The 23,824-nt window shown below is 45.5% G+C and overlaps 1 protein-coding gene across 21 annotated transcripts in view; it reads right to left on the reverse strand.

The window, feature by feature from the left end:
* DNM1 (dynamin 1) overlaps positions 1-17,167 on the reverse strand; it is a 64,448-nt gene extending 47,281 nt beyond the window's left edge. For 11 of the 21 annotated variants that reach the window (XR_008971766.1, XR_008971765.1, XM_057405941.1 and 8 more), the window contains exon 1: positions 16,847-17,166. Coding sequence is in view for 12 of the 21 variants with exons in the window: in XM_057405941.1 (XP_057261924.1) it covers positions 16,847-17,007 (161 nt within the window). In the remaining 9 variants the exon portion in view is untranslated. Of the gene's footprint in view, positions 1-16,846 lie in introns of all 21 variants that reach the window. The other 10 variants (XR_008971769.1, XR_008971768.1, XR_008971770.1 and 7 more) reach the window with 1 other exon arrangement.
* Between the last annotated feature and the right edge of the window lie 6,657 nt (positions 17,168-23,824).

The following is a 23,824-nucleotide window of genomic DNA, read 5'->3' on the forward strand; positions in this document are numbered from 1 at the left end:
CCTTGAGAGCACCTTCCTGCTCTCATCGCTCAAGTGACACACAAGTACACTCATAAGCAATTCTGGAACTTGGACACAGGGCAAGAGGAAAAAATTTGTTCTTTCCTTTATCACCCAGTAGGTCAACACAAAGGCTGCCTTACAGATTGAGGCTCTGCTTCCCTGCTGACTTTGTGGCCTCTATGGGCTCTTATCTTCCCTGAACCAAAGCGCTTCTCAAACAAAAAAAAGCCGGACAGGCCAACAGGAAGAGCAAGCATTTAAAAGCAGGTGCATTATGAACACCAGCACCCATCAACCTGCTCTTCTGCTTTATTCTGCCCTTAGGACGCCAGTCCTTCAGACTCAGTCCTGTGGTCAGTCTCATTCCCAGGTAGCCACGTTTCTTTCCATTGAGGTTAACACTTCTAGACTCAGAAGTTTAAGCCATGGGATGAGTGTTATTTACCCACCGATCCCCACAGCACAACCATGGGCCTAGTCTTGACCCACAGTGAAAGAAAGAAATTCCATAAGCACTTGGTATATTTCTTAGGCTGTAATTGGTACTGGTCACACAATGGATACATATAGAACTAAAGATCTATTGTAAGTACACCACATTCCAGCATACTGGCAATATTATTGTGCACAATGATGCATTATACAAGAATACAATTGTGAAAAATAAAGACAGGCAATAGTTCATGAGTGTCATCATAATATACATGTTACCAGAAACAATGCAATTCAAGAGAAGGCTTCCCACTGCCTTGTACCTTGAGTTCCTACTTACAGCAGCTCAAAGGGAGGTTAACACTATTGTGCTGGCTTGGGACACTTGCTTTGGTAAGCTGTTCTGGCATTCAGACAGCATCTCTAGTACCTAGCTATTTGTCCCCAGTGTAGCAACCTAGAGTAGTAACCAAGAAAGGCCAAGCAAACCTCCTCTCAAGTTTGGGAGTTCTGCCATACATAAGATGAGCTCCCAGAGACTGTCTCACAAACTTCATAGGTGCTGTCCGAGCAGGACAAAGCACAAATGCCAGTGTAAGCTGAAGTAATTTATAGCATTTGACTGAATAACTTGCAAACAAGTGTCAGAGGGGACAGATCATGAACTAGAAAGTATTTTCTGAAGCTTGCACCTTCTATTCCCCTGTCTGCCTTGAGTTCTTCTATTCCCTTGCACAGCACTGCAGTTGATGCCAACACAGGTCCCCAGCAAAGGTGAAGGGTACACTGTCTATGATACCTTTATTAACAGAGACTGGGGTACTGTGGTCTTCAAACACGAAAGGATAGCAATTATGCTAATTCACTGTAACAAAAAATTATAGAAATAGGCTTTATTACACGTTCACACACATGTACTGCTCCAGAATTAACACTAAGAATCATCTTTCTGGTTTGTTTCCCCTGTCTCTTTTACAGCTGACCAGGACATATGTTCCAGAGCATCTTTTTGCATGTTCCTGCATCTTTTTCCCCATACTGTGCTCTCACCTTATCCAAAGGCAAAGTAGCATACACAGAGTTAACATATGGAGTAAATAAAGCCACATTAACAACCTACATTTATTACAAAAGGCAACATTTCAGAAGCCATCATGACCCCACATCACAGGCTTTGCCAAAAAGACAAGAAACCTTTCAGGAGACTGCCCCCCCCAAGGGAATCCAGCTCCATAGAAAAGTGCAGGGCTGGCTGTTTGGAAGCCTACAGACAGCAAGTCTGGCGAGTCAAGGCCAGTTCCTCGCGAACACACATAATGGTGAGGTTTGTTTCACTGACATTTGGGACTAAATGATGTGCCATGGAGACACAGCAGCTGAATGGAGCTCCCACCTCAGCCACAGGGCTTGTCTTATCATAGGATGCAGTACTTGGCCACTGATCTAGATATACAGAGGTGACAGTCTATGCCCTGTGTCACCTTAGCAATTTCTGATAAAGCATAAACCTTCTCTTTCCCACAGAACAGGATAAGCCTTTTGTTACCGAAATGCAGTCACATTTATGTGTTCCTGTGGGTCTCTGGGAGGACCCACATGCCTTGAACATCAACAGTGTTAATCAAAAAATGTGTTTCCTCCACTCAGAACCCATTTGTTGAGCCAAGCGTGGGCTGAGGGGGTCAGACAACTACAAAGGAGATACGTGCAATGCTCCCTCACATCACTGGTACTTCAGCTGCAGTGGCAGTGTTCAGACTTCAGCCTGCAGCACCTTTGCAAACACTGCTACAGCAAAAAGGAAAGTGCAGAGCAGTTTCTGCACAAACACTTGCTCAGAAACAGCTCTCTTCCCCCCTACCCCTCCCAGAGCTCACTAAATTCTGCTTTTCTGGCTTATCTCTGACTGCACAGACTGGTTCCCAGGAGCCACTGCAGGCAGTGCTTCTCATTCCCTCTTTCTGCATCTCCCTCCTTTCTATTTCAGCCCCTCTCCTGCATATGCCCCTATGCAGGTCCCAGCAGTGGGATAAGATAAGAAGTTTCTCTATGTTTATTTTTATTTGACTCCTTTGGGCTGATTTTAATCTTTCACACACCAAAAGTCTGGAAGACAGCTGAGTGCATTATGCCAAGTCATCGCTGCACTGGAGCCTCTGCGCTCAAGTTCATCTGATGCAGAACTACAGAGCTTTGTGGCTGTACAGTTCCACAGGGCAAAAGACATCCAACGAGGACAAAAGGATTCTTACACTTGAGGTATTACACTTTCATTTAATGGTCTATGGGTCTGCCAGCTCACAGAGTAAAGAGGCACAGCCAAGAGTTTGCCCCAGGGATTTCTCTATGGCTACAGCAGTCTTCCAGCTTTATGCTTGGTAGACCTTACAGCAGGATCTGCCCTGACTTTTGAGGTGCACTATGGATCTATTTAGATCACCTGAAATAAGGCAGAGATGTTGCTGCTACATTCTTGATGCACAAACCCATAACCAAGGGTTACCGCATCTGATCACCTCTGGCTGCGTTACAAGGCATAAAGCAAGAATTTCTGCTACAGCTGCACTCCATCCCTGACTCAGTTTACAGAACTTGGACTCAAGTCCCTAAATAGAATGAGGGGAGACAGAAGCTGAGCAACTGGAATTTCTCTCCATTAGAGAAGGTTACACAGCTCCCACACTACATTTGTAGGCTCTATTTGTAGAAGGGGAAGAAAACAGGCAAGGAATTACCTTGGGAAGAGGCTCAGACACACAAAGGTGTTACCATTTTCGCCAGTTTTTCATGGTTTGCTTTCCTTTTATCTAGGAACCTCAGGTTTCCCTCCCAGAGTCATTGCTGGGGCCTCTGGTCAGCCCTTTTGAAGGGCCAGCACTAGGATCTGGTATCCATTCAGACTCAGTACTACAGACCACCCCCGGCAGTGTCCAAGGCCAGGCTGGATGGGCCTTGGAGCAACCTGGTCTAGTGGAAGGTGTCCCTGCCTTTGGCAGGGGATTGGAACTGAATCAGCTTTAAGGTCCTTTCTAACCCAATCCAATCTGTGATTCTATGACACTGTTCTTATTTGAACCTGTTTGATCAGTATCTGTATTCATGCTTTGGTTTCTTTGATTTCATGAGATTAACTTTCATTTTAGAAAGACAGGTTTCAAAATCAGCCCCAGCCACAGGACTTCAGGTGCTGGAGCCTTCTGAAAGCTGTACACCAAATACAACAGGAAACACAGTTGTTTCATCAGCAAGCACCACCTGAAGCCTGTTTGAGAGATCTCAGCTCCCCTCAGCCCTTGCAGACACCACAAAGAGGTCTTGGGTCTTGCCTAGAAGAAGGTATGCTAAAGTATGAACACAATTTATCACCTTAGCCATCCTAACCACAACGTCTGGGCAGGAGACACAGTCACAAGCCTCCTTTCTGGCTGAGTGATCAAGGTTAAATTCTTTGCTTTTAAGTGCTATGGGGGATTGTGACCTTGGGAATCCTGGCACACAGTGACAGTGCCTTGTGCCATCCCCAGTGAGGAAGCCTGCAATGGGACCAGACTGGATCCATGTGCTTCTTTCCCTATCACTGACTAGACAGATAATCCCTTCATGGGCTGCTGCTCTATAACTGCAGTGCAGCCAATCCACTCTGAGAGCCCAAACCAGGCCCAGGGGGGTAATTCCCCTCCCTCTTCCCTACAGCATGGTGAAATCTACTTGTCTCCATAGAAACAAATCAGTTTGAAGTCCACAAAGCTCCTGCATCCCTCACTGCTGTGCATCAGCCCCAAGCTGCTAAGGCTGAGAGATTTTAAGCAAGTCACTAAAGCTGTAAATCAAGAGTTTGCAGGAGAAACAAGAGATACTCCTGCCATACAAAACCACCCTGCACAAGATGTCATTTGCTTCAGCGCATCACTGCTATGAGAAAATTAATTGGGAATATCCCTTCCCTCCTCCATTTTGAGGGTTGACTTATCTGCCAGATCCCTCCCTGCAGATGGGTTAGCCCAGAACACGTGAGGATGTAGACCACAAATGGGAAAGGAGAGCACTCCAACTCCTCAAGGGCACTTGAGAGCCAATTTCCTCCTGGTACTTTTGCAGATAACAACTGTAAAGGGATTTGCTTGTTTGGAACTCTGCATTTCACTGCAGAGGATTACTCAGAGTGGTAGAGCCTCCAGTGCACTGCCTGATCTCAAAAAGTCACTGCCCATTATAGCAACGCCGCATTGACTCTGGGCTGCACTGCTGGGGGAGGAAAGAGTCTTGAGAGAGTGGAAAATCGCAGCACTGCTGCTGAGCAGCTTCCTCTGGGATCTTTTGGGTAATGAAAAATGAAGTCCTGGCTCTTGCCTTGGGATATCAAGGTAAAGAGTAACACAGCACTGATTCTACGTGACAGTATTGGGAACTCAAGGTAATAAGCAACCTGTTGGGTCCCAAATGGATGCAGCAATAAGGATTAAGGATTACATGTTTGTGGAAAACACAGCTTTGATTTCAAGAATTACAATCCCAGGAAAATGGGGCTGTGTTCACTTCTAATACACAAACATAACACTAGATCTGGGTGACAGTACTAGGATTCCAGGGGAAAGCAATAGCACTGCCTGGGTCCAGAGGCCTCCAGAGACACAGGAAACGCCGCACTAGCGTGATGTATTCTCTGCCCCAGAAGTTGTAAACCAGACCTTTCTGCTTGCCTTGCTGATTTCTCACCATCATAGCAGGAGAGCAAGCTTTCCTTTTGCTCCTTCTAAAGGATGGATGCCCTGGCAAAAAAAAAAAACATCACGTAGATTTGTATCTGCAGAATCTCCCTGCAACTTCCAGGCAATCTCCTCAACACCCTAAAGCATCAAATTAGTCCAGTCCTGATGGCTGTAGGGGAGAAGCACAGTTAGTTACAGCAATAAAGGTAAACCCATGATCCAGCATCTTTGTCTCATTCTCAAGCTGCACTGATCTGTCATAATACCGCAGTAACACAGCTCTTTGGCACAAACAAACTACAGACAAATCCTGCCTTTGCCATAACAGAAGGGCTGCAGCCTTGAAAACCACAACCTGTACAGCACCTGCATCTTGAGCTGGGGGAAAACAAAAGGGTAAGCTGTACACAAACACTGGGAATGACTGATGGGAAGGCACAGCCACAATAACACCCTAGGATTAACATACGCTAAGACCCATGAGCAACAGGCTGACCTTGCTATTTCCCACCAGCAGTGTCTTAATCTGTCCTAGCTCTCTGGAGTCAGGCTGCAGTGTCTCGAATAAGGGCTGTCCAGCAGTAAAGGCTCTCCTGTTTTCAGGGATACCTCTAACTGTGCAGCAGTAACATATTCAAGCTATTCATCACATAGAGCCTCTAGATTAAAAGGGGGTTATCCCCATCATTGCCCTTCCCTCCTTCAGAGAAGGAAACCAGGTACAATGCCAAACGTAAAGACGCCAAACACTCATGGTAACTGTCAGCTTCGATTTCTTGTCAAAGCTCCACCACCTCTGGAATCGTGGTATTTGCTGCAAGACCCAAGAGAAGAACAAACATAGCTCAAGGCACATTACATCAGTGCAGTGTGACGCTTCCTGCACTCCCAGACAGCCCTGTGTGCTAGAAAAGGCAACAGTCTCCCCAGAGCTTGAATGCCATAAAGGGTCCAGACAACTGAAAGAGTTCATTGGGAAAGGCCAAATCACTTTGAGCCCACTAATACAAACCCAAGAGGAAGCTGTATGAGGAAAGGAGATAACACCTCAAGCCATGATGTGCTATGAATGGCCAGACATGGGTGGTGAGTTTATAAAACTGAATGCATGTACCCTGATAACTTATGTTGGGTCAGTGGTAAGATGCAGTGTTGTGGACTGGGAGGGAGGCTATTTCCCCTCCAGCAGGCCAGAGTTCTGTGGGGTAACTGAGTTATGCTGCACTCCAGCATCCTGATCAAACTGTCCCAGGTGCATGGTTGTCCTGCAGAAGGGATTTCAGATGCCAGCTTCTCTCTCCCTGCCTAGATAAGTATGCAGGAACAGTGCCAGGCTCCTGGCGATGCACTGCACCTCCGCAGTTTTAGATATAATTAGGATAACCCTGGCTTGGAAACACAGTGCAGAGGCATTGCTGCTTCATCCCTTGAAGTTAAAACAACACATGACTACTCAACACCTCTAGTGCAAAGTCAGAGGCATTAAACTCTACTTCAAAAAACACAAGCCATCTCCATTATACCAGAAAGAAAGCTGGATCAATAGTCCCAGAAGACATGAGCACTTGACCTCCTAGCTGGTTCCAATGTGTCTGCCGGAGTCCTTTTGACCAACCACACACCTCACGTCCCAGGTAACATTTTTCTCTGGTCAAGAGTAGCATTGACCACAGGAGATGACAAAAGTGCATGTTTATTACAGATACACATTTACAGCATTTCTAAGGGAGCCTATGTCTTCATGGACAGCTTTCAAGGGCTTAAATTCAGAAAGCCGAGAAGGGTCAAAATTAGTGTTGCCTATTAATGGGCACTCCAAATCTACAGCAGAATTGTGGCATAATGACTTGGACAATCAGGCCAGAATCTTCAGTCTTCCATTCCTTTCCCTGTTTCCAACAGGTAAAGGGTATTTCCTTCCCCTGGTATTTTCCCTTCACCCCTTCAAACCAATATTCTTATTTCTAACAACATTCGCTTTTGCCTGTCCAGGTATCCAGCTTGAATTCAATTTTGTCCAAACAGAGGATGGCAAAATATGAAGTGATAATGCACTGCTTCACTTGTTCTTTTGCAGAAAGTATTCCTTAAATATCGCTCTTTCAATAGTCTACACAAATTCATTCAGGAAATAGATCCCTTTCTCTAAGATGGGTTTGGAGTGCTGGGTAGTTTGCAGGCCTGGCATAACAAACATCTTGAATGAAAAGGCATAAACGGAGTAATGCTTAGGAACAGGAACATCAAAGTAGGACAACCCAGAGGGAAGAAGAATATTGCTGGGACCTCTGCTGAGAGCTGCACTGATGTAGAAGAGGTGACCTGAGCTTTGGCACTGGAGCTGCAGCACCAGCTCTGCAGTGTGACACATGTCATGCACCAGTCCCTGAGGGTATTCCGCATTTTGGTGCTCCAGTCTCCTCCTTACCTCCAGCTATAACCCCACTGCGACAGATCTCCTCTCAAGGCCATCACCACACTTAAACAATTCCCAGCTATTCATAGGGGAGCTTCTATTAAAAGTAAAAGCACAATCAGCTTAAGAAATAGCAAGAGATTACTCAAGAGATCACAGCAGCCTGAAAGAGAGAAAACCCAACACGTGTTTGAATCGATGGACCCCACCCTGACCCACACCAGTGTAAGTTCAGAGTAAATTATAAGCAAGTTAGTAGAGCTAAATAGCAGCATAAAAACTGTAAGGGTCAGAGAACTGAGCCAGATCCTACATAAGTTACTCTACATTTACACATGCAAAAGTGGCAGGAAGGCAAAGAGAAGGAACTACACAAAGACTGCAGGATTTTTGCCTTTAGGCACCTCTTTCCTTGTTCTAAGAAATTCAGCACAGCCTCCCCTATCCCTGGATCTCTGGTCTCAAAAGAAAAAAGGCAAATATAGTAGTTTTTTGCTAGTGCTCTCAAGGGTAACTTAGCTCTGCTATAAAAACATTTGCAGATGTTGAGAAGTGACTACTCAGCATCTCTGTCGATTTGTGCCCATTGATGCTTTGAGTTTAAACACAGCTGAAAATCTACTCTGAACTATGGCTGCAGTTTATGCTCAGCTTTTACACAGCCCCACAGCAACACTGCCTGGCTCTGCAGCCAAAATACCAGCTATGTCCTCTCTCAGGCATCCCATGTACTACAGTGGCCACTCTCGCATCAAGATGGGATCCCAGCAATTCTCATGTTTCTTACAGTAGTATTAACTCTTCACCCTTCAACACAGCTGCAACTATGGAACCTAAAGCCATAAGAAACAGGAAACGGATTGTTAAAGGGGATTGCTGAGGCAATACATTATTAAAATGGTATTTTCACCACCAGAGGCTCAAGTTCAATTCCCATTTCAGTCACAAGTGAGGTGCAGGGCTTATTCCAAACCTCATTTTGTGTAATTTATTGTTCATTATGACTAAAACAAGTATTTTAGCAGAGCTTATAGTTTTAGGACTGAGCTCTGATTTTTAGGAAGGGAAAAGCTGACAACAGAGGTCTTAGAAGTTTCTGGATTCTTTATACTTGAGCATTTACAGAGACAGCATCTTTTAAAGAAAAAAATATACCCTCGAATATCCATGTTAGAAATTGCTGGTTTCAGTACAAAAGCTACACTGCTCCTCTGTTAGCTGAATTGCTGTGGCCAGGGCTCTAAGAAAAGCCACACAAGTCACAAGACTTGCAGAAAAGTGGCAGAAGTTGGCAAGTTTGCTTCCAGTCAGCAAGACACAGCTTGAGGAGCTTGCATAACGTCTGCTTCCAAGATGTTCCCAAAAGCATCTTGTGTTGAGCTGCAAGAAGCTACTGACCAGGGACTGAAGCACCATCTCGCTTCCATTTGGTTGTGGCTGGGGCTGCCAAGGCTTTCAGAGCATCTAACATGGCAGAGAACAATCAGAGACACTGTTAGATCTCAGACTCTGGGCTCACTCTTCCTCTACTGTCTTGAAGAAAAGCACTTCTCTATTATAGTCAGCACCAGTCTAGGAGCTGTGACAAGCTTGAAGGTCATAGAGGAAGCAATAGTCAACAACTTCACTGTCTGTCTGTCCATCCGTATAAGGTGATTTAGGAAAACTACTGAGCCACTTTACATTTACTTATTATTCAAGTTTTCACTAACCAGACGCTGAAAACAAGAAGCTGGACATAAGTACAAAGTTTATTCGTTTAAATCGCTAACACTGTGCTCAGTTGCCAGTCGCAATGTTTTGATGCACTGCTCCTCAGTAAACGCTGAGATGTTGTCTCAGCCCTCTATTCCCAACCACCCCAATATTTACAGCAGTTAGTCCTAAGCAAGACAACCAACTGCCATGACTAAACTCCATCAATTCACTCAAAACCAAGCATGATGCATGCTTTAGAAGGCTCATAGAGAAATGTAAAGGAGGACAAATAGCTTCTTGGAGCTTTTTGGAACCAGCCCTGCTTGCAGTCTAACCAGACCATCTGGGTGTTTCAAGTCAGTAGGAGCAAACCCTTGGGCACACTCCTCTATAAGGCTGTGATACCCATCCCTGCTCTGAAAGGCTCTGCTCAAAAATGGAAGTGCTACCAGCTCATCTAGTGCAGTTTCTCATTTCCCAATGCTTTCTAAGAATACCATGACTCCTCAAATCCAGTATCTGATCTATGCCAGCAGCCAAAGGTGGCTGCCCCAGTCCCAAACTCTGCAGAGCAGACGTGACTAGCCATAAAACAAAGCTGCATGAACAGCTAAAGCTCTTGGCACACCAGTTATAGAGACAGGTTTTGAGGGCTGAGGCAGACATCCCTGTGCCACCCTTGCAGAGTTTTCATTTGTTGTTAGGAGAGTTTCCTACTTTACGGTTAACCTTTTCTAGTGTTATTTCAAGTGTCTACTCATGATATACACCTCCATGACATGAACAGCCTCTCCTTTCTACAGATGGAGAATGTGGTATAAAAGAAACTTAGTCATAAAGTAAATTAGTTTCAGTGCTGAGAACAGAACTCTATTATGAGGCTGAACATGCCCATCTGCCAGTATTTCTTTACCTTGAGCTTTCACTATCGGGATGTGCAAAACCAAGTCTGAGATCAGGAAAGGTAAGTTTCAAGAGGAATGAGAAGCTGTCCCATCAGCGAGCTGTTTTCCCCTCACACGTGACTAGATTTCTTTCTATTCTGAACTAGATTTCATTTCAGCTCTCCTCCCAACCGGCACTACTCTGACTCATACAGTTACAGATCTGCGAGTCCAAGAAGGAAAGTCTTACACCCAAAGATTTTTGGTGGTGTATCAAGGAAACACGTTCATCCCCTGCATAATACCAGTAACTTTCCTTTCACAGATGTCACCTCAAAGCCAATTTCACATTGGGCATACAGGCTGAACACTGCACGTTTCTAGGTGACTGCCCACCACCCCTTCAGTAAATCTTGTTTTGCCACTCAAATGAACTGCCTGAAACAAACATCTGACTCTTGGCTCACATGGGTGGAGCACACATGGGTTTGCTCTTGTCTAATAAACTCACTGCTCAAGGCATCATAATGAGTTTCACCCCAGCAGGTAGAGCACAGCAAGAACCCTTTTCTTGATTAACTTAGCCTAAGTGGTCAACTTCTTCCATTTCTCCTCAACGTTTCATTTTAAAGATGCCAAGAAATCCTCACTCTGAAGAATTTTTACTCACACTTGTATAAACAGGCTCAAATTTGAAGTACAAAGCAGGGACATTCAGTAACTCACCAGCTCAGGAAGGGGATTAGCTTCCTGCCTTAGAATAACATTTTCAGAAGCTGCCTCAGTAGGAGGTGCTGCAGACTCCCACACCTTCTATTTAAGTCTAGCAGAGCTCTGCCTGCTCAGAGCATCTGGAGAACATAGGTTCAAGGACTTGGCTTGGCATCCCCAACTAGGTATTGAACTTTGCCTTCTGAAAACAATTCGGAGCCTTTAAAAATAGAACCCCAATTGCATAATACTGAGCATCAGCTTCCAAAGTGGAGATAAAAGCCAGTTTCCTTTCCCTGGGTAAATTCTGATATGATCTGAGACATGCCATAAGGATCTCTTCCATGTGAATATAAAGCTAGTGGGCAGTTACCAGAAGTATGAGATCATCACTAAAGAGTTAAGCTGAAGAATAGAGTCAGACAGATAGATCTGCAGAGAACATCCAACCGCTGCTCCAAGTAGAACAGATATTAGACTTGTATTTATTTGAGCCAACCCACAGAACAGTAAAGCAAGTAGTCAGAGGACAAATGCAGGCAGACACTGCTGCTGCATCCACAGACATTGAGATTCCGAGACATGGTTTTCCTCCCTCACAGCTATCCATATTACTCCATGTTTTAACTTAATTATGTATCTCCTCCTAGCATTCTTCCTCCCACCAGTGTTTGCTCAGAGATTTCTTTTAAGGTAAATTATCTTATCTTGCAGCCTGCTGTACCACATCATTCACTCCCCCCAGTGGTCCAGATTCTCCTCCTTCCTCAATTAATCAGAAGTGAAAAACAGGTATTTTTTTTTCACTGAAGACCAAAGGCTTGCTGCCATTTGAATGACTATTATTTGACCACAATTTGTTTCTCTAAAGAGCAGAATCCTACTCCTGGCTCTTCTACCATCCTCTGCAACCCTACGTAAGTCAGCTCCCAAGCAATGCTTATGTCTTTAACCTGCAAATGCACCACAGGATTTGGTCAGCTCACAGATGTATTTATCATACAACTACTACAGGTCCATGACTTGCAATTACTCTCTGCTCACACTCTGGGCATGCAACTGTATCTCAAAGCAGATCAAAACAATAAAATAGAAGAATAATATTTAAGGAGCCCTTCTGTGGCCAGAGCAGGGCAAGTTAGTGAGTCTATCTTCTTACCCAAACCTGCCACTACAATACAGCACTGATGCACAGCACCCCCAGTACAGCAGACAACCTCAATCTATATATATGTAGCTATGGCTCTTAGGAGACTTAAACCTTCAATTCTCTTCATGGCACTCAAAGCATGTACTACAGCGGAAGCTTGAGCAGCTTCAAAGCACAAAGATCATTGACAAAACAGTTTTCCAGGAGTATCTGAACAGGCCAAGTACCCACAACACCGCATGCGTCCCTATAGGATCTTTCACTTCTAGATAGTTGCCAAATACTGCTGTTGGTCTCTGGAGGTATTTTGCTGGGGAAGCTTCCCCTGACAAAGTAAAGTACATGTTATCAAAGGCAACATTCCCTCATCGTATCTTGGGGGTGTAAGTATCTCTAAACGACTGGGGAAGACTGAGATACAAAAATAAGTTGCTATAACAAGTTATTATGCCTGAAGCCAAACTCAGCCCTGTGACTTCAAGATCTGGCTTTGCATTTTCAGTATATGATGCTGCAAGGCAAAACCACAGTTGCAGCACACACTGCCTGGTCTTGTCAAGGCAATTGCTGCAGCACAAGTACCAAGCTTAATACGTATTTATCCTTACCACTGCCACAGGCATTGCAATGCTGCATTTTACCTGCTTCTTTACCTATACTGAAATTTCAGTTTGCTAGGAGAGACCAAGTTAATACAACACAATTTCATTTAGGTCAGTTTCCTTCCAGGTAACGTATAAACATCAACTAATCCAGCATATACCATCAGAGTCCAATGACAGACTCCTAAGGGCCCCTATTTGGTTTGGGACAAAAAAAAGCTCCCAAGAGAGGAAGCTTTTGGGGTAATGTTCCAGCCTGGGGTCAAGTAAACACTGATTCACTTCCCACACCTTTGGCACTGCTTTGCTCCCCTGACAAACGAGATGGTTTCACCTCCATTCAAGTCCTTCCACCTACTATTCCCAGTCCTTAGTCACTGCCTCCTCAGCAGCCCCCTTAAACCATCTGTTCTCCAGAAGCCAGAGGTGCCTTGTTTTCTCCATGAAGCACAATGCAACTGTCCTTGCAGGGCTGAAGCAGTGCACTTCCTTAGATCAGCAAACAAGACCACAAGGTGCATTTACACAGCCATCTGAACACAACCCAGTGCTTTTGGGCTTGCCTTTTGTAAAGCAGAGGTAACAGTAATACTCCCACAAACCCAAAGATTTGTGTAACAGCACTCAGCTGTTTGAATTTAAAACAAAAACCAAACAAAACACACACTTCAAAGAATCACAGAATGGTTTGGGTTGAAAGGGACCTTAAAGATCATCCAGTTCCAGCCCCCTGCCACAGACAGGGACACCTTCCACTAGACTAGGTTGCTCCAAACCCCGTTCAGCCTGGCTTATATTTGTTAGTTTTTAAATGGTAAAATAAGAGTAGCATGAACATGAATGCTTGTAGAACAGCTTTGAGGGATGTCTCATACATTCCCCCCTTCTCAGTCCTTTGGGCTCTCAAGTCAAATTAGCAATCCCACACACTTGGTTCTTTTCATCAGAGCAATTTGGCTGGTACTGGTGCCTGCCCTAAGACCTTCTAATTAAAGAAAGAGGGTAGCAGGGAAGTAACAACACCACAAGAATAGACTAAATGACCCCTGAGGGCCCTTCCAACCTGAGTTATAACCACACCAACAGGAAACACCTGGACCTGCCCAATTAACCTTCCTTGCAGTTCTGGGGCCCAGGACAAACCAGCCTACAAGAGATGTGTCACCTGTTTGGCTTCTACGTGGCTGCTCGTCTCTTCAGTGATTTTAATCACCATTAGCTGGTATCCCCGTCACCATGCTGAGTCTCCGGCAGCAAAAGCACACATAGCAGCCACACTGACATCTGGTATTATAAATACAGGCTCTGCACTGTTGGATAATCTGTTAACAGCAGAGTAAGTGACACTGGAAGAGCAATTAGTAGTAACTACTAAGGCATCACGTTCAGGAGGAGAATAAAGATTTGTTTGGTAAGCCATGTAACTACATATTGATTGCAGTCAGCATTCCTCCTCTGTGCAGAGAGGTTTCCAGCATGCGTGGGATACAGTGCAAGGTGCCAGCATCAGCCCCAGGCTGAAATCCTGCATTGCCACAGGCCAGGTCTGTCAGTGGGGGCAAGTGTGCTGCCCTGCGGCATGAGCATGGCTCGATGGCAATTCGAAAGGAGCCCTGCAGGTGTTGAGCAGGGAAACCATCCCCTCTGCTGAAGTGTCCCCGTGGAGCACAGCAGTCAGTACCAACTGTATCAGCGTTTGTCCTTGCACATTCCCATCCACTCAGAGAGAAACTCATCAGCACTCACATTCAGTGTGCAGTCAGCAGCTGCTGAGCAATAGCTGCACCACCATCCTGGTATCAAGCTGGAGCAGTGACATATGTCATATCCACACTACAGCAATAGTTGTATTTGTACACAGTAGGCCTACACGCAATTCCTTCTGATGCCTATTCAGGCAAGACAAGAACCCCTCTCACAATTACACTGAGGAGCCACGCTTATTCTGGATACCATTTCCATAGCTCCTTATCATGGTTACCAATACCCACACAAAAAGAAGAGAAATTACACACTATAGCAGAGCCCCAACATTATTATAACACGACTGGGTTTTGCAGCAGATACACACACATTCTGTGGCAAGATGTCTCAAGTTACCAATCTCTAAACCAGCCAGCACTCAAGGGTATCAAATGGAGAAAGACCTCTTCACTCTGACATATCTTCCATTCCCACTCCAATTATTTCCTGTAAATGCTTTTCTACAGACAGGTCTCAGCTTCTGCTCAGGGGACCCTTCATTATTTCATTTTCTAAAAGCCACAGCACTATAACTTGCTGCTAGAAAGACGACTGATGGGACACAGCGAGGTCACAAGCTCTCCTGGGACAGCAGTCATCAGAAAGAGACAGAAAACAATTGGAATTCATTTCTTTTTCCACCAGGCAAGACAAAATCCCCGGTTCTCAGTTGGAGCAATGGAGACACAGCAAGGATTAACATATTCCCTTCCATTTGCTTAGTCCAAAAGACAGGGGCAGCAAACCCCAATGCACTGGCTGCCCTTCCACAAGCCCAACAGCCACACATTACATATTACGCCACTGCAGCACTGACTGCATAGATGCTCTAGAAAGGATTTACGAGAGGAGGCTGCCAGTGCTTTGAAAGCATGAAAACAGCAGAGCCAACAGGTGAACCTGTTTTGCTCATGTACTTCAAGAGACCTATTTCCCCCTTCTTAGAAAGCTACAGCACAGCAAGCTTTTCCCTTTGGTGGCAGGAATTGTTATTTTCTTCCTGTGTCTATGGACAAATAAGTGGATACTCTATGACCTGAGTGAGGCTCAGTAAATTGTTCCTGCAATGTCCTTCCCCTGGCATGATTCCCAGCATCCCTGGGGGATACCTCTTGGACTGCTGCAAGTTAGCTAGAAAGGATCCCAAACTCTTTGACTGCATATCTATAGCAAAGAAAAACAGTAATCTTATTCTGACCATGCTTTCTTTGCACCAGATACAATCCCTGTGCTGCCTTTCTACTACAGACAGCGCATCTCGCACTCGGTGCTCGAGGCTACCCTTGCACAGGTCCAGAATTTGGGGCTACTTGCAGGGAAACAAGCAATTCATACACACCACAGACCCTTCTGATAGTAGAAAACCTTTGTAAGCCACCCGGCAGCAAACAGCTTAAAAGGAAAAGCAGCGGTAGGGGAAATATATCCAGTAGACGGGGTCACAAAAGCAGTTTGTTGGAAGAGGAAAAACCCACACAAGCATCTGACCAGGTACCACAGCAGTCACGGCTTCTCAGGCAAGTCTCCAGCGACCCATGTGCCACTCATAGCATAACAAAACACCTCGCTAAGTAAAACCTGGATATCACTGAATACCATTAATTAACGAGGCCAGAAACAAGCTGAGGAACACCCCCCTCCCCTCCTCAGGTGTTGTGTGTCTACACTGGCCCAGATAGCCAGGCAGGACGCGCTGCAATTGACTCAAGTTGCAGATGATGAATGCGAAGGTCACATGAAGGGAAAGCATCAGTATATTGCCTGTCACAAAATGGTAGCACGCGGGGATTTGAGCATATAGGAGGGAAACAACCCTGTCCTTCCTATAGCCTCCCTGCAGCTCCTGACATGGCATCCGCTATGGAGGACAGCGAGGCAGGGCTGCGGGAGGAGGATGGAGCAGATTAAACTTAAACACCACCACCACCCCCCGCCTCGCCGCAGCTTCCTCCCTCCATTCCTAATGACAACATCCATGTATCAGAGCCCCGCCGAGGGGATACCCCAGCCCGGCGGCCCCGCAGCGAGCCGGGGAGGGGATGGGGCTGGTTCCCACTGACACATCAATCCCCTCCCGTTATGTAACGGCGCGGGTTGGGACACACACACACACACACGACACTGCGAAGGTGCTGCAAAAACGGGAAGACCCCGCTGCGGAGATTCCCCCACCACAAACGGGGAGCCCTCTAACGCTCCCCCCCCTCGCCCCTGCACCGCAGCGCCCGGGCGTCCTGCAGCGCTGCCCCGCTACCGCACTGCACACGCACCCCGGCGCTGTGCTGGAGAGCCGTGCTGCTGTGAGCCGCACTGCCCGCGCTACCCGCACCGCACCGCACTGCCCGCACCGCCTGTGCGTGCGGCGGCTCTGCCCGCGCACCGCGCTCTCCGCACACCGCGCTGCCCCTGAGGCGGCTCTGCCCGCGCACCGCATTGCCCCTGAGGCGGCTGTGCCCCTGTCCCCCCCCCAAGCCCAGGGCCCCCCGTTTCTCTCTCACCTCCCGACGAAATTCTCCAGCACAGAGCTCTTGCCGGCGCTCTGCCCCCCCACCACAGCGATCTGCGGCAGGTCGAGGTTGGCGTTCTGCCCGATGGCGGCGAAGGCGTCCTGCAGCCGGTTGACCAGCGGGATGAGATCCTCCATCCCGCGGTTCCCCATGGCTGCGACGCGGCACCGGCTACTTCACACAGGCGAACTCACACCGCTCCCTTCCCCGCGCCCTCACCGGCGGCTCTCCCGCCGCCCCGGCCGGTGGGCACCGGCACCCGTTCGCACCCCTCGCCCCGCTCGACGCCGCCCGGGCTCGACTCGGCTCGGCTCAGCCCGCCCCGCCTGCAGACAGCCACGCGCCGCCGCCAGAGGGCATTAATAGCGCCGGCGCCGCGCTGCATGCTGGGAGTTGTAGTCCGGGTGGGCTGAGGTGGCGGGGGCAGCCTCTCACAGCCCGCCCTGTGAGGGCAGCGATGGCACCGAGATGGGGCCAGCTCGCTTCTCCCGTCACCAGAGCAGCACAGGCTGTCCGCAGGCCTCGGTGTTTGTGTGGTGCCATGGCTGATTGACACACTGGTTGATGCACCAGCATGGCCCAGCCTAGATGTGCATGGCCCAGTCAGTGTGCATGCTTGGTTACCGTCCACGAGCCTGTCAAACTGGGTCAGTATCCCTGCGGAGTTCAGTCTACATCTACACAGCGGAGGCAACACACAGGGATGACTGGATGGGGCTTGGAGCAAGCTGCTCTAGTGGAAGGTGGCTCTGCCCATGGCAAGGGGTTGGAACTGAATGAGCTTTAAGGTCCCTTCCAACCCAGACCAGTCTGGGATTCTATGATTTGGTCAATGTACCTGTATGGTTTGGTTATTACACCACACAGTTTGGTCTTTGCACCTGTATTCGTCTGGTGCAGTTTGCTCTCAGAACCTGTGAAGTTCATTGACCCACCCACACTGGAGGGCTTTGTGTCAGGACAGCACTCACAGGACTGCCAGCATACCAAAACTACTTGGTATGATTGAACTGGATGTTTACAAGACATCTACTGTGCTTCTGCTGCTTCACCCCCATTCAAAAGTGGATGAGAAATGCATCCATTTCTGTTTATAGCTACAAAACAGTAGATGTTGCTGTGTTTGTTTTGCAGAAAAACAAACAAGTGCTTCCTTTTATGTGCTTTGTTTAAAAATCAGTTGTCTGCACTAAGAAGGAAACTGTTTGATTTTGTGTTTTTAAAAGGGCTAGGGTTTCAATAAGAATATAAAGTGAGGCCATATTTGGTTTGGAAGTACAGCAGTAAAAACAAGTGCTCAGAAAAGCAGCCGATGGCTAGCGGTGACTCAGGAGGATGGGGAACACTGCATTTCAAACACCCCTCAGTTCGTGCTACCCAGTGCTCTTGTTCACGGCTCAGAGAGAGCTGGGGGTGGTGGGGGAAAGGAATAACAAAAAACTGCAACAGATTTGGAGCTCTATGTTTTGTTTTTAACAGCAACTTTTTAGTTATGATGATTCCAAAGAAGATTTCACAGGCTTCCATCAAATGTAATCCATGCAAAAATACCTACCTGGGCGTACAGAGAGAGTGGAACTACCACAGAGGGGGTGGACTCGCCTCACTGCGTCAGTGAACATGCCCAAGAAAGGTGTTCTGAAAACATCACCAGTGTGCAGGTAAGAACACTGAAGGAACGGAAGGGAGCAGCTCCATCTGTAGGGGTAACACCACTGCAGGGCATACGTGGGCTGTTGATGCTATTTTTTCCTCTCAGCAAATTGCCCAATAAGTCTCAAGATACAAGCTTAAGAAACTCAATATAGACTGTGTCTTTAAGCATATGTGCAGCTATTCTGATAATTTATGTTGAAGGAACCTTTGTTTTTTTCCTTCAAAAATTGATAGCTGTTCCTCACTGGAGGTCAACACAAAAAGAACAGTGGAGATTATCAAAGGCTTGAAGAATGATGTTACTTTCCTCCCTGGATCAGAGCTCATGGTCAGGGAACTTCAGGCTACAAGGATCATTGAAGCTTTATTTGAAGAACTATAAGAAGAAAACTCTTTTTTTTCTAGAGGTTACTGAAACCTGAAGTTCACCCACACAGCTCTGCTTTCAATACAGAAAAAGATTGACCAGCTGTGTCACTGCACTCATCTCGCATAATTTAAGAGTTGTACTAATAAGCCTTAATGGCCTTGACTAGCCTCACCTGGGACTTCTCCACACATTTGTAGGCCCAGGAGCTGTATTTAAGCTCAGCCCTGGGCAAATAGTTCTTGATGAATTATGGGAAAGTGTTGGTCTCTGGCTTGGTTGTGTAGTCCTATGTGCCTATGGAGTCTTTGATTCTGATTTCAGTTTGTAGGCTGACTTTCTAACTCTGTTTTATTGCTATAGATGTGTCTGGAGATCACTAGAGCTAATCTTGGTCTGCAGGTTTGTACCTCTGCTTAACCTTAGACCTGCCTTATTGCCACGCTGTTGCCTTAGGATCTGGACTTTCTGTTGAATCTAGCTATTATCTTTGGTCTATCCTGCTTGTCTCCCTTGGATGCCGTGGGGTTGGACACTGAGGGGCAATACCTCTTGTTCCTCTTCCACTGGGGAGTAGCCCTGCTCTTGCTGCTCCTGGACAACAGTGTTAACTGCTTAGCTAGTACATAGAGACTTGATGTTTTTCCTATTCTTGCCCCATACCCCACTCTATGGATCTATTCCTGCCTTTAATAATGCCACAAAACCGACTGTATTTGACTGTGGTATCAGTGTTTTCCTAACAATAGAAACATTAACCTATATTGTATTCTACTCTCTATTTAGTACTCTATGCATGTGTTTTTCTGGATGAGCTTACTCCAATCCAGAAATAATCTTTCAGGTTTATACCATTTTCTGGAAAAACTGAAATTAAACTAATCCATTTGTTTTGAGAAAGGTTCGTGAAAGAACTGTGCAAGTACAGTGTGTCAACAGCTAATATTTAAAGCTATAGAGAGAAAGAAAGGAAGCTCATGTTGCCAGTTAAGGAGCTGGTACAGCAGAAAGGCTCGTGCCTTCTCTTTGCAGGTATTCTTTCATGATGTTATTTGGTTTTATTTTCTGTGGAAATTGTGCTTAATTTTTGTGAAATGTGGTTCTTGGGGTGGGTATTGGGGATCATTGGTCTGACTATGGTCTCTGGGCAAAAGTGCACTGGAGGGATGGGGCAGCTAACAGGGTGCTCTCCAGGCAGACAAGAAAGGAAGAAAAGGAGTGGTAGAATTGGTAAAAATACGCAGAAATACTTGCAAATGTTATGTAGATTTATCATCAGATTGATACTAGTGTGAAACTGTGAGTTGCACAAATTGTGCTCCTGCACATAAGCAGATGAGACCGCAGTGTAATGCCTGCAGCGTTACCCCTACAAGAACTCATTATTATTGTGGGCTCTAACTGCTTCTGCGGCAATTGTAATCACAGCCCAGAGAGACCCAAACTCGGGATCTGAGACAGGCGCTTGGTTTTCAAGAAGCTTTATAAACTTACACCTCCCACTGATGAAAATGAGAACTGCAGGCGCTCAAAATCGTTCCTAAAGCCTTCCATTTTCTCTCCTGCAAGAAACTGAGTTGCAAGGATGTTAGCAGCAAACGAGCCTTTTGATTTTATAATACTTCCCACTGTCATTTATGGAGCAGCATGAAGCAGTTATAAGAGGAAAACCAACTGTGTGATCATTCTCCATGGGAAATACTGAAAAACTACAGTGTCCTTTGAAATGAAAACAATTTTACAAACTGGTGTGGACAGGAAAAATCTATTTCTACTTTGGTAGAAGAACTTAAGATGTGAGCAAAGAAAACTAATAAGGATGCGAGATTCCCCCTCCCAAGATGCTATAAATATTTCTGGATGTGCTTTAATGTGAATCCCTAAAAATGAATGTGGGCATAACTGCATGTGTTTCTATGTATGGCTATCAACATAAGGACAGTTTTGTACACTGATTTTGTCACCTCATGCAAATAGAACTCCCAGTTTAGTTGGCATAATTAGAAATAGACACTTGAGTGCTGGATTCTGGCCCTCATTCCTTGCCCTTGCCAAAAGAACACTTTTAGTCCTCAGAGAAAAAAGAGGCAAAAAACATGGAACGCCATCAGCTTACGATTCTCCTGGTTACCTGCAAACTGTTTCTGCTCTCTCCAGGTAGAGCTGTGAGTGTTCAGAATGTGTCACAGTTGGTCAGGAAGGGGATGTTCCTAAAAAATGTCTATAAAGACAGGTAAGAATTTAAATTGCATGTTTATAGGTACAGTTCCACAAAGAATCTGGGTTGTCACTGTAACAATAGAGAATACATTCTACAGCTGACAAGCAGTGGAACAAATTAAATGAAATTAGCCTCTTACATTTACATGACTATGTACAGCTGCCTATAGAGATAAAAACAATTCAAGTATTTTATAGGTACTTAAATGCTACTATCTATGCTACAGTATACAGATAGTAACGTCATTGATCTCTTGTAATATCAGTTGCTCAGAAATTAAAAGTTGATCTCTAATGTTCCTATTAGTTGGAAAAGCTGCCTGAAAGAAAAGCAGCCTTTAACTTCTGAGTTTTAAATCTAAAGTTTTCTTTTGTAAAAACACAGTGAAATACTTCCTCCTCTCATGTTCTGAAACAGGAAATTTGCTGAACTGGTCTGCAAATCCCTCAGAAAGAGGTAAAAGGTGGTAAATACAGTGTATGAGACACTGGGCCAGGTTTATCTTTAGTGTGGCTCCAAAAAAGCCAGAATACAAATAAGAAACTGAATGTTACAGTCCATTAGCAAAAGGATCTGCACATGATGTGAGCTTAAATTAACACTTTACTAGCAACAAAGCTGAGTTCTCTCTGCTTTCCACATCCGGTGAGATGATACAAAATAGCTCCTGGAATATATTTTACGTTGCGAGACTGAAAATCACTGATAGAAGTTGATTGACCATGTGGAAAAATGGGTGTAAAACCAGTATCTCAGTTTATGTCCTGTGAGCCTGCCCTGTCAATTAGGAAATACTTGGAATAGGTATAAAGCAATAGAACAAAGAGTGAGCGCAATGTCCTTGAATGCACACATCATTTTGCTTTGCAATGTTGCGTGGTGCTGCTTTCACATGTGTGAATGTAGCCTTCCTCCAGGGAAAAGTTGACAGGGAAAACAATGGAATTCTAGTAATCAATATCACCTGCTGAGAGCAGGTCTGATGAAACCTGACCAGTTTCTTTCAACAGATAAGCCCCAAAGCAGGAGGAAAAAGTTCTTTAAAGCTCCATATGCATTTTTCTCTGAAGAGTTTAGGAGGTTTAAAGACATTATGGTGAGAACTAGTTATATCCTAGTGAAATGGATGAGTAATACCACTATCCTTGCGGATTGCAGAGAAATTTTGGGCACCGCAGTATCCTGGCGCTGTCACTGAGAAACATTTGGATTTTTCAGAAGCTATGTGGGTTCAAGGGTTTCATACCAAGTCTTTTCCAAAGCGAAAATTAAAACATACAACTGCACAGTCCAGTCATGTGCTGGGAGCTAGAGATCTTTGGTTATCTGTCTACCTGATCTGGTCTCTGGAACAAATTCATACAGCCTAGCAATCCTTGGCTATATAATGCAACCCAGCTTCTGAATAAAAAGCATTGTATGGTCTGTCCTCTTGTCTGCAAGAAATTTCATAACCTTGATGTAATCATATAGAGTTGTAATGCAGGCTGCCTTACAGTGATGGTCCAACAACTCTGCTGATTATCTCTGTTGCAAGCTAATTTCTAGGTCATTTTCTTACCTTGAACTTTCACTCTTTCATTCATTCCTGTTGTCAGTGAGGCACAAGTTTTGCCTACTTATTAGGTTATTATTGAGTGATGATGTTGTCTGTACTTTAGCGCTGTTTTTAAGGTTCCATGTGTTCATATGATGTGTATTTACTACTGTTTACTAAGGAGCAAATTGCTTAATAATTGAAAGGGAAATGTTCATTGCAGGAAAAAACAGCTGTCAGAAGATGGGAGGTCAAGGTCTGTGGACCAGTGCTCTGTGGGCACCAATGCTAAGTAAGTACTGTCAGTGTAAGACACACTGTTCTATTGCCTCTAGTGAAAGAAAGGATCCTGGGCCAGTTTTTTGCACTGTTACCTTCTATCTCTGCATGACTTTCAAACTGAACAGTATGATTAACTGAATATGGAACCTTCTGGATTCAGTTAAACCATCTTTGGTAGGTGGGATGTTTGTCTGGCACATAGAGGCATGTCTGAAGATCAGGCTTAGGTTGATAAAGCAGCATGTGCCTTCACCTCCTACAGCCCTACCCCTGACTTGCATTGTGCATGCATGGGCCTAAATCCACATCCAGATCTGTGTTCAATGTAGCAGTGTGTCTACATATTTTACTGTAGGCTTTTTCCCATCAGTTCAGGCTGAATAACTTGTATATATGACCTTACAGAGGAAGGACTGATCTTTGAGGGGAGCCTCTAGACTATGTCAGAATATAATATCTAACAGTAGAAACCCTGCAGACTTCGTTATTCACATCTCATTGACACGGTGCTTTGTAAATTTACAAATGTTACATACAGAATCCCAGACTGGTTTGGGTTGGAAAAGACTTTGAAGCTCATTCAGTTTCAGCTCCCTGACATGGGCAGGGACACCTTCCACTAGAGCAGGTTGCTCCAAACCCTGTCCAACCTGGCCTTGAACACTTCCAGGGATGGGGCAGCCACAGCTTCTGGGCAACTTGTACCAGGGCCTCACCACCCTTGCAGGCAAGAACTTCCTAGTATCTAATCTAAATCTCCCCTCTGTCAGTTTAAAGCCATTACTCCTTGTCCTGCCCCTACAGGCCCTTGTCCAAAGCCCCTCTCCAGGTTTCTTGTAGCCCCTTTAGGCACTGGAGCTGCTCTAAGGTCTCTCTGGAGCCTTCTCTTCTACAGGCTGAACCAGC

This window comes from Pezoporus wallicus, unplaced genomic scaffold, assembly GCF_028554395.1.
Source record: "Pezoporus wallicus isolate ANWC-B61680 ecotype Strahan unplaced genomic scaffold, APGP_CSIRO_Pwel_v1 contig_4684, whole genome shotgun sequence".
Lineage (NCBI taxonomy): Eukaryota > Metazoa > Chordata > Aves > Psittaciformes > Psittacidae > Pezoporus > Pezoporus wallicus.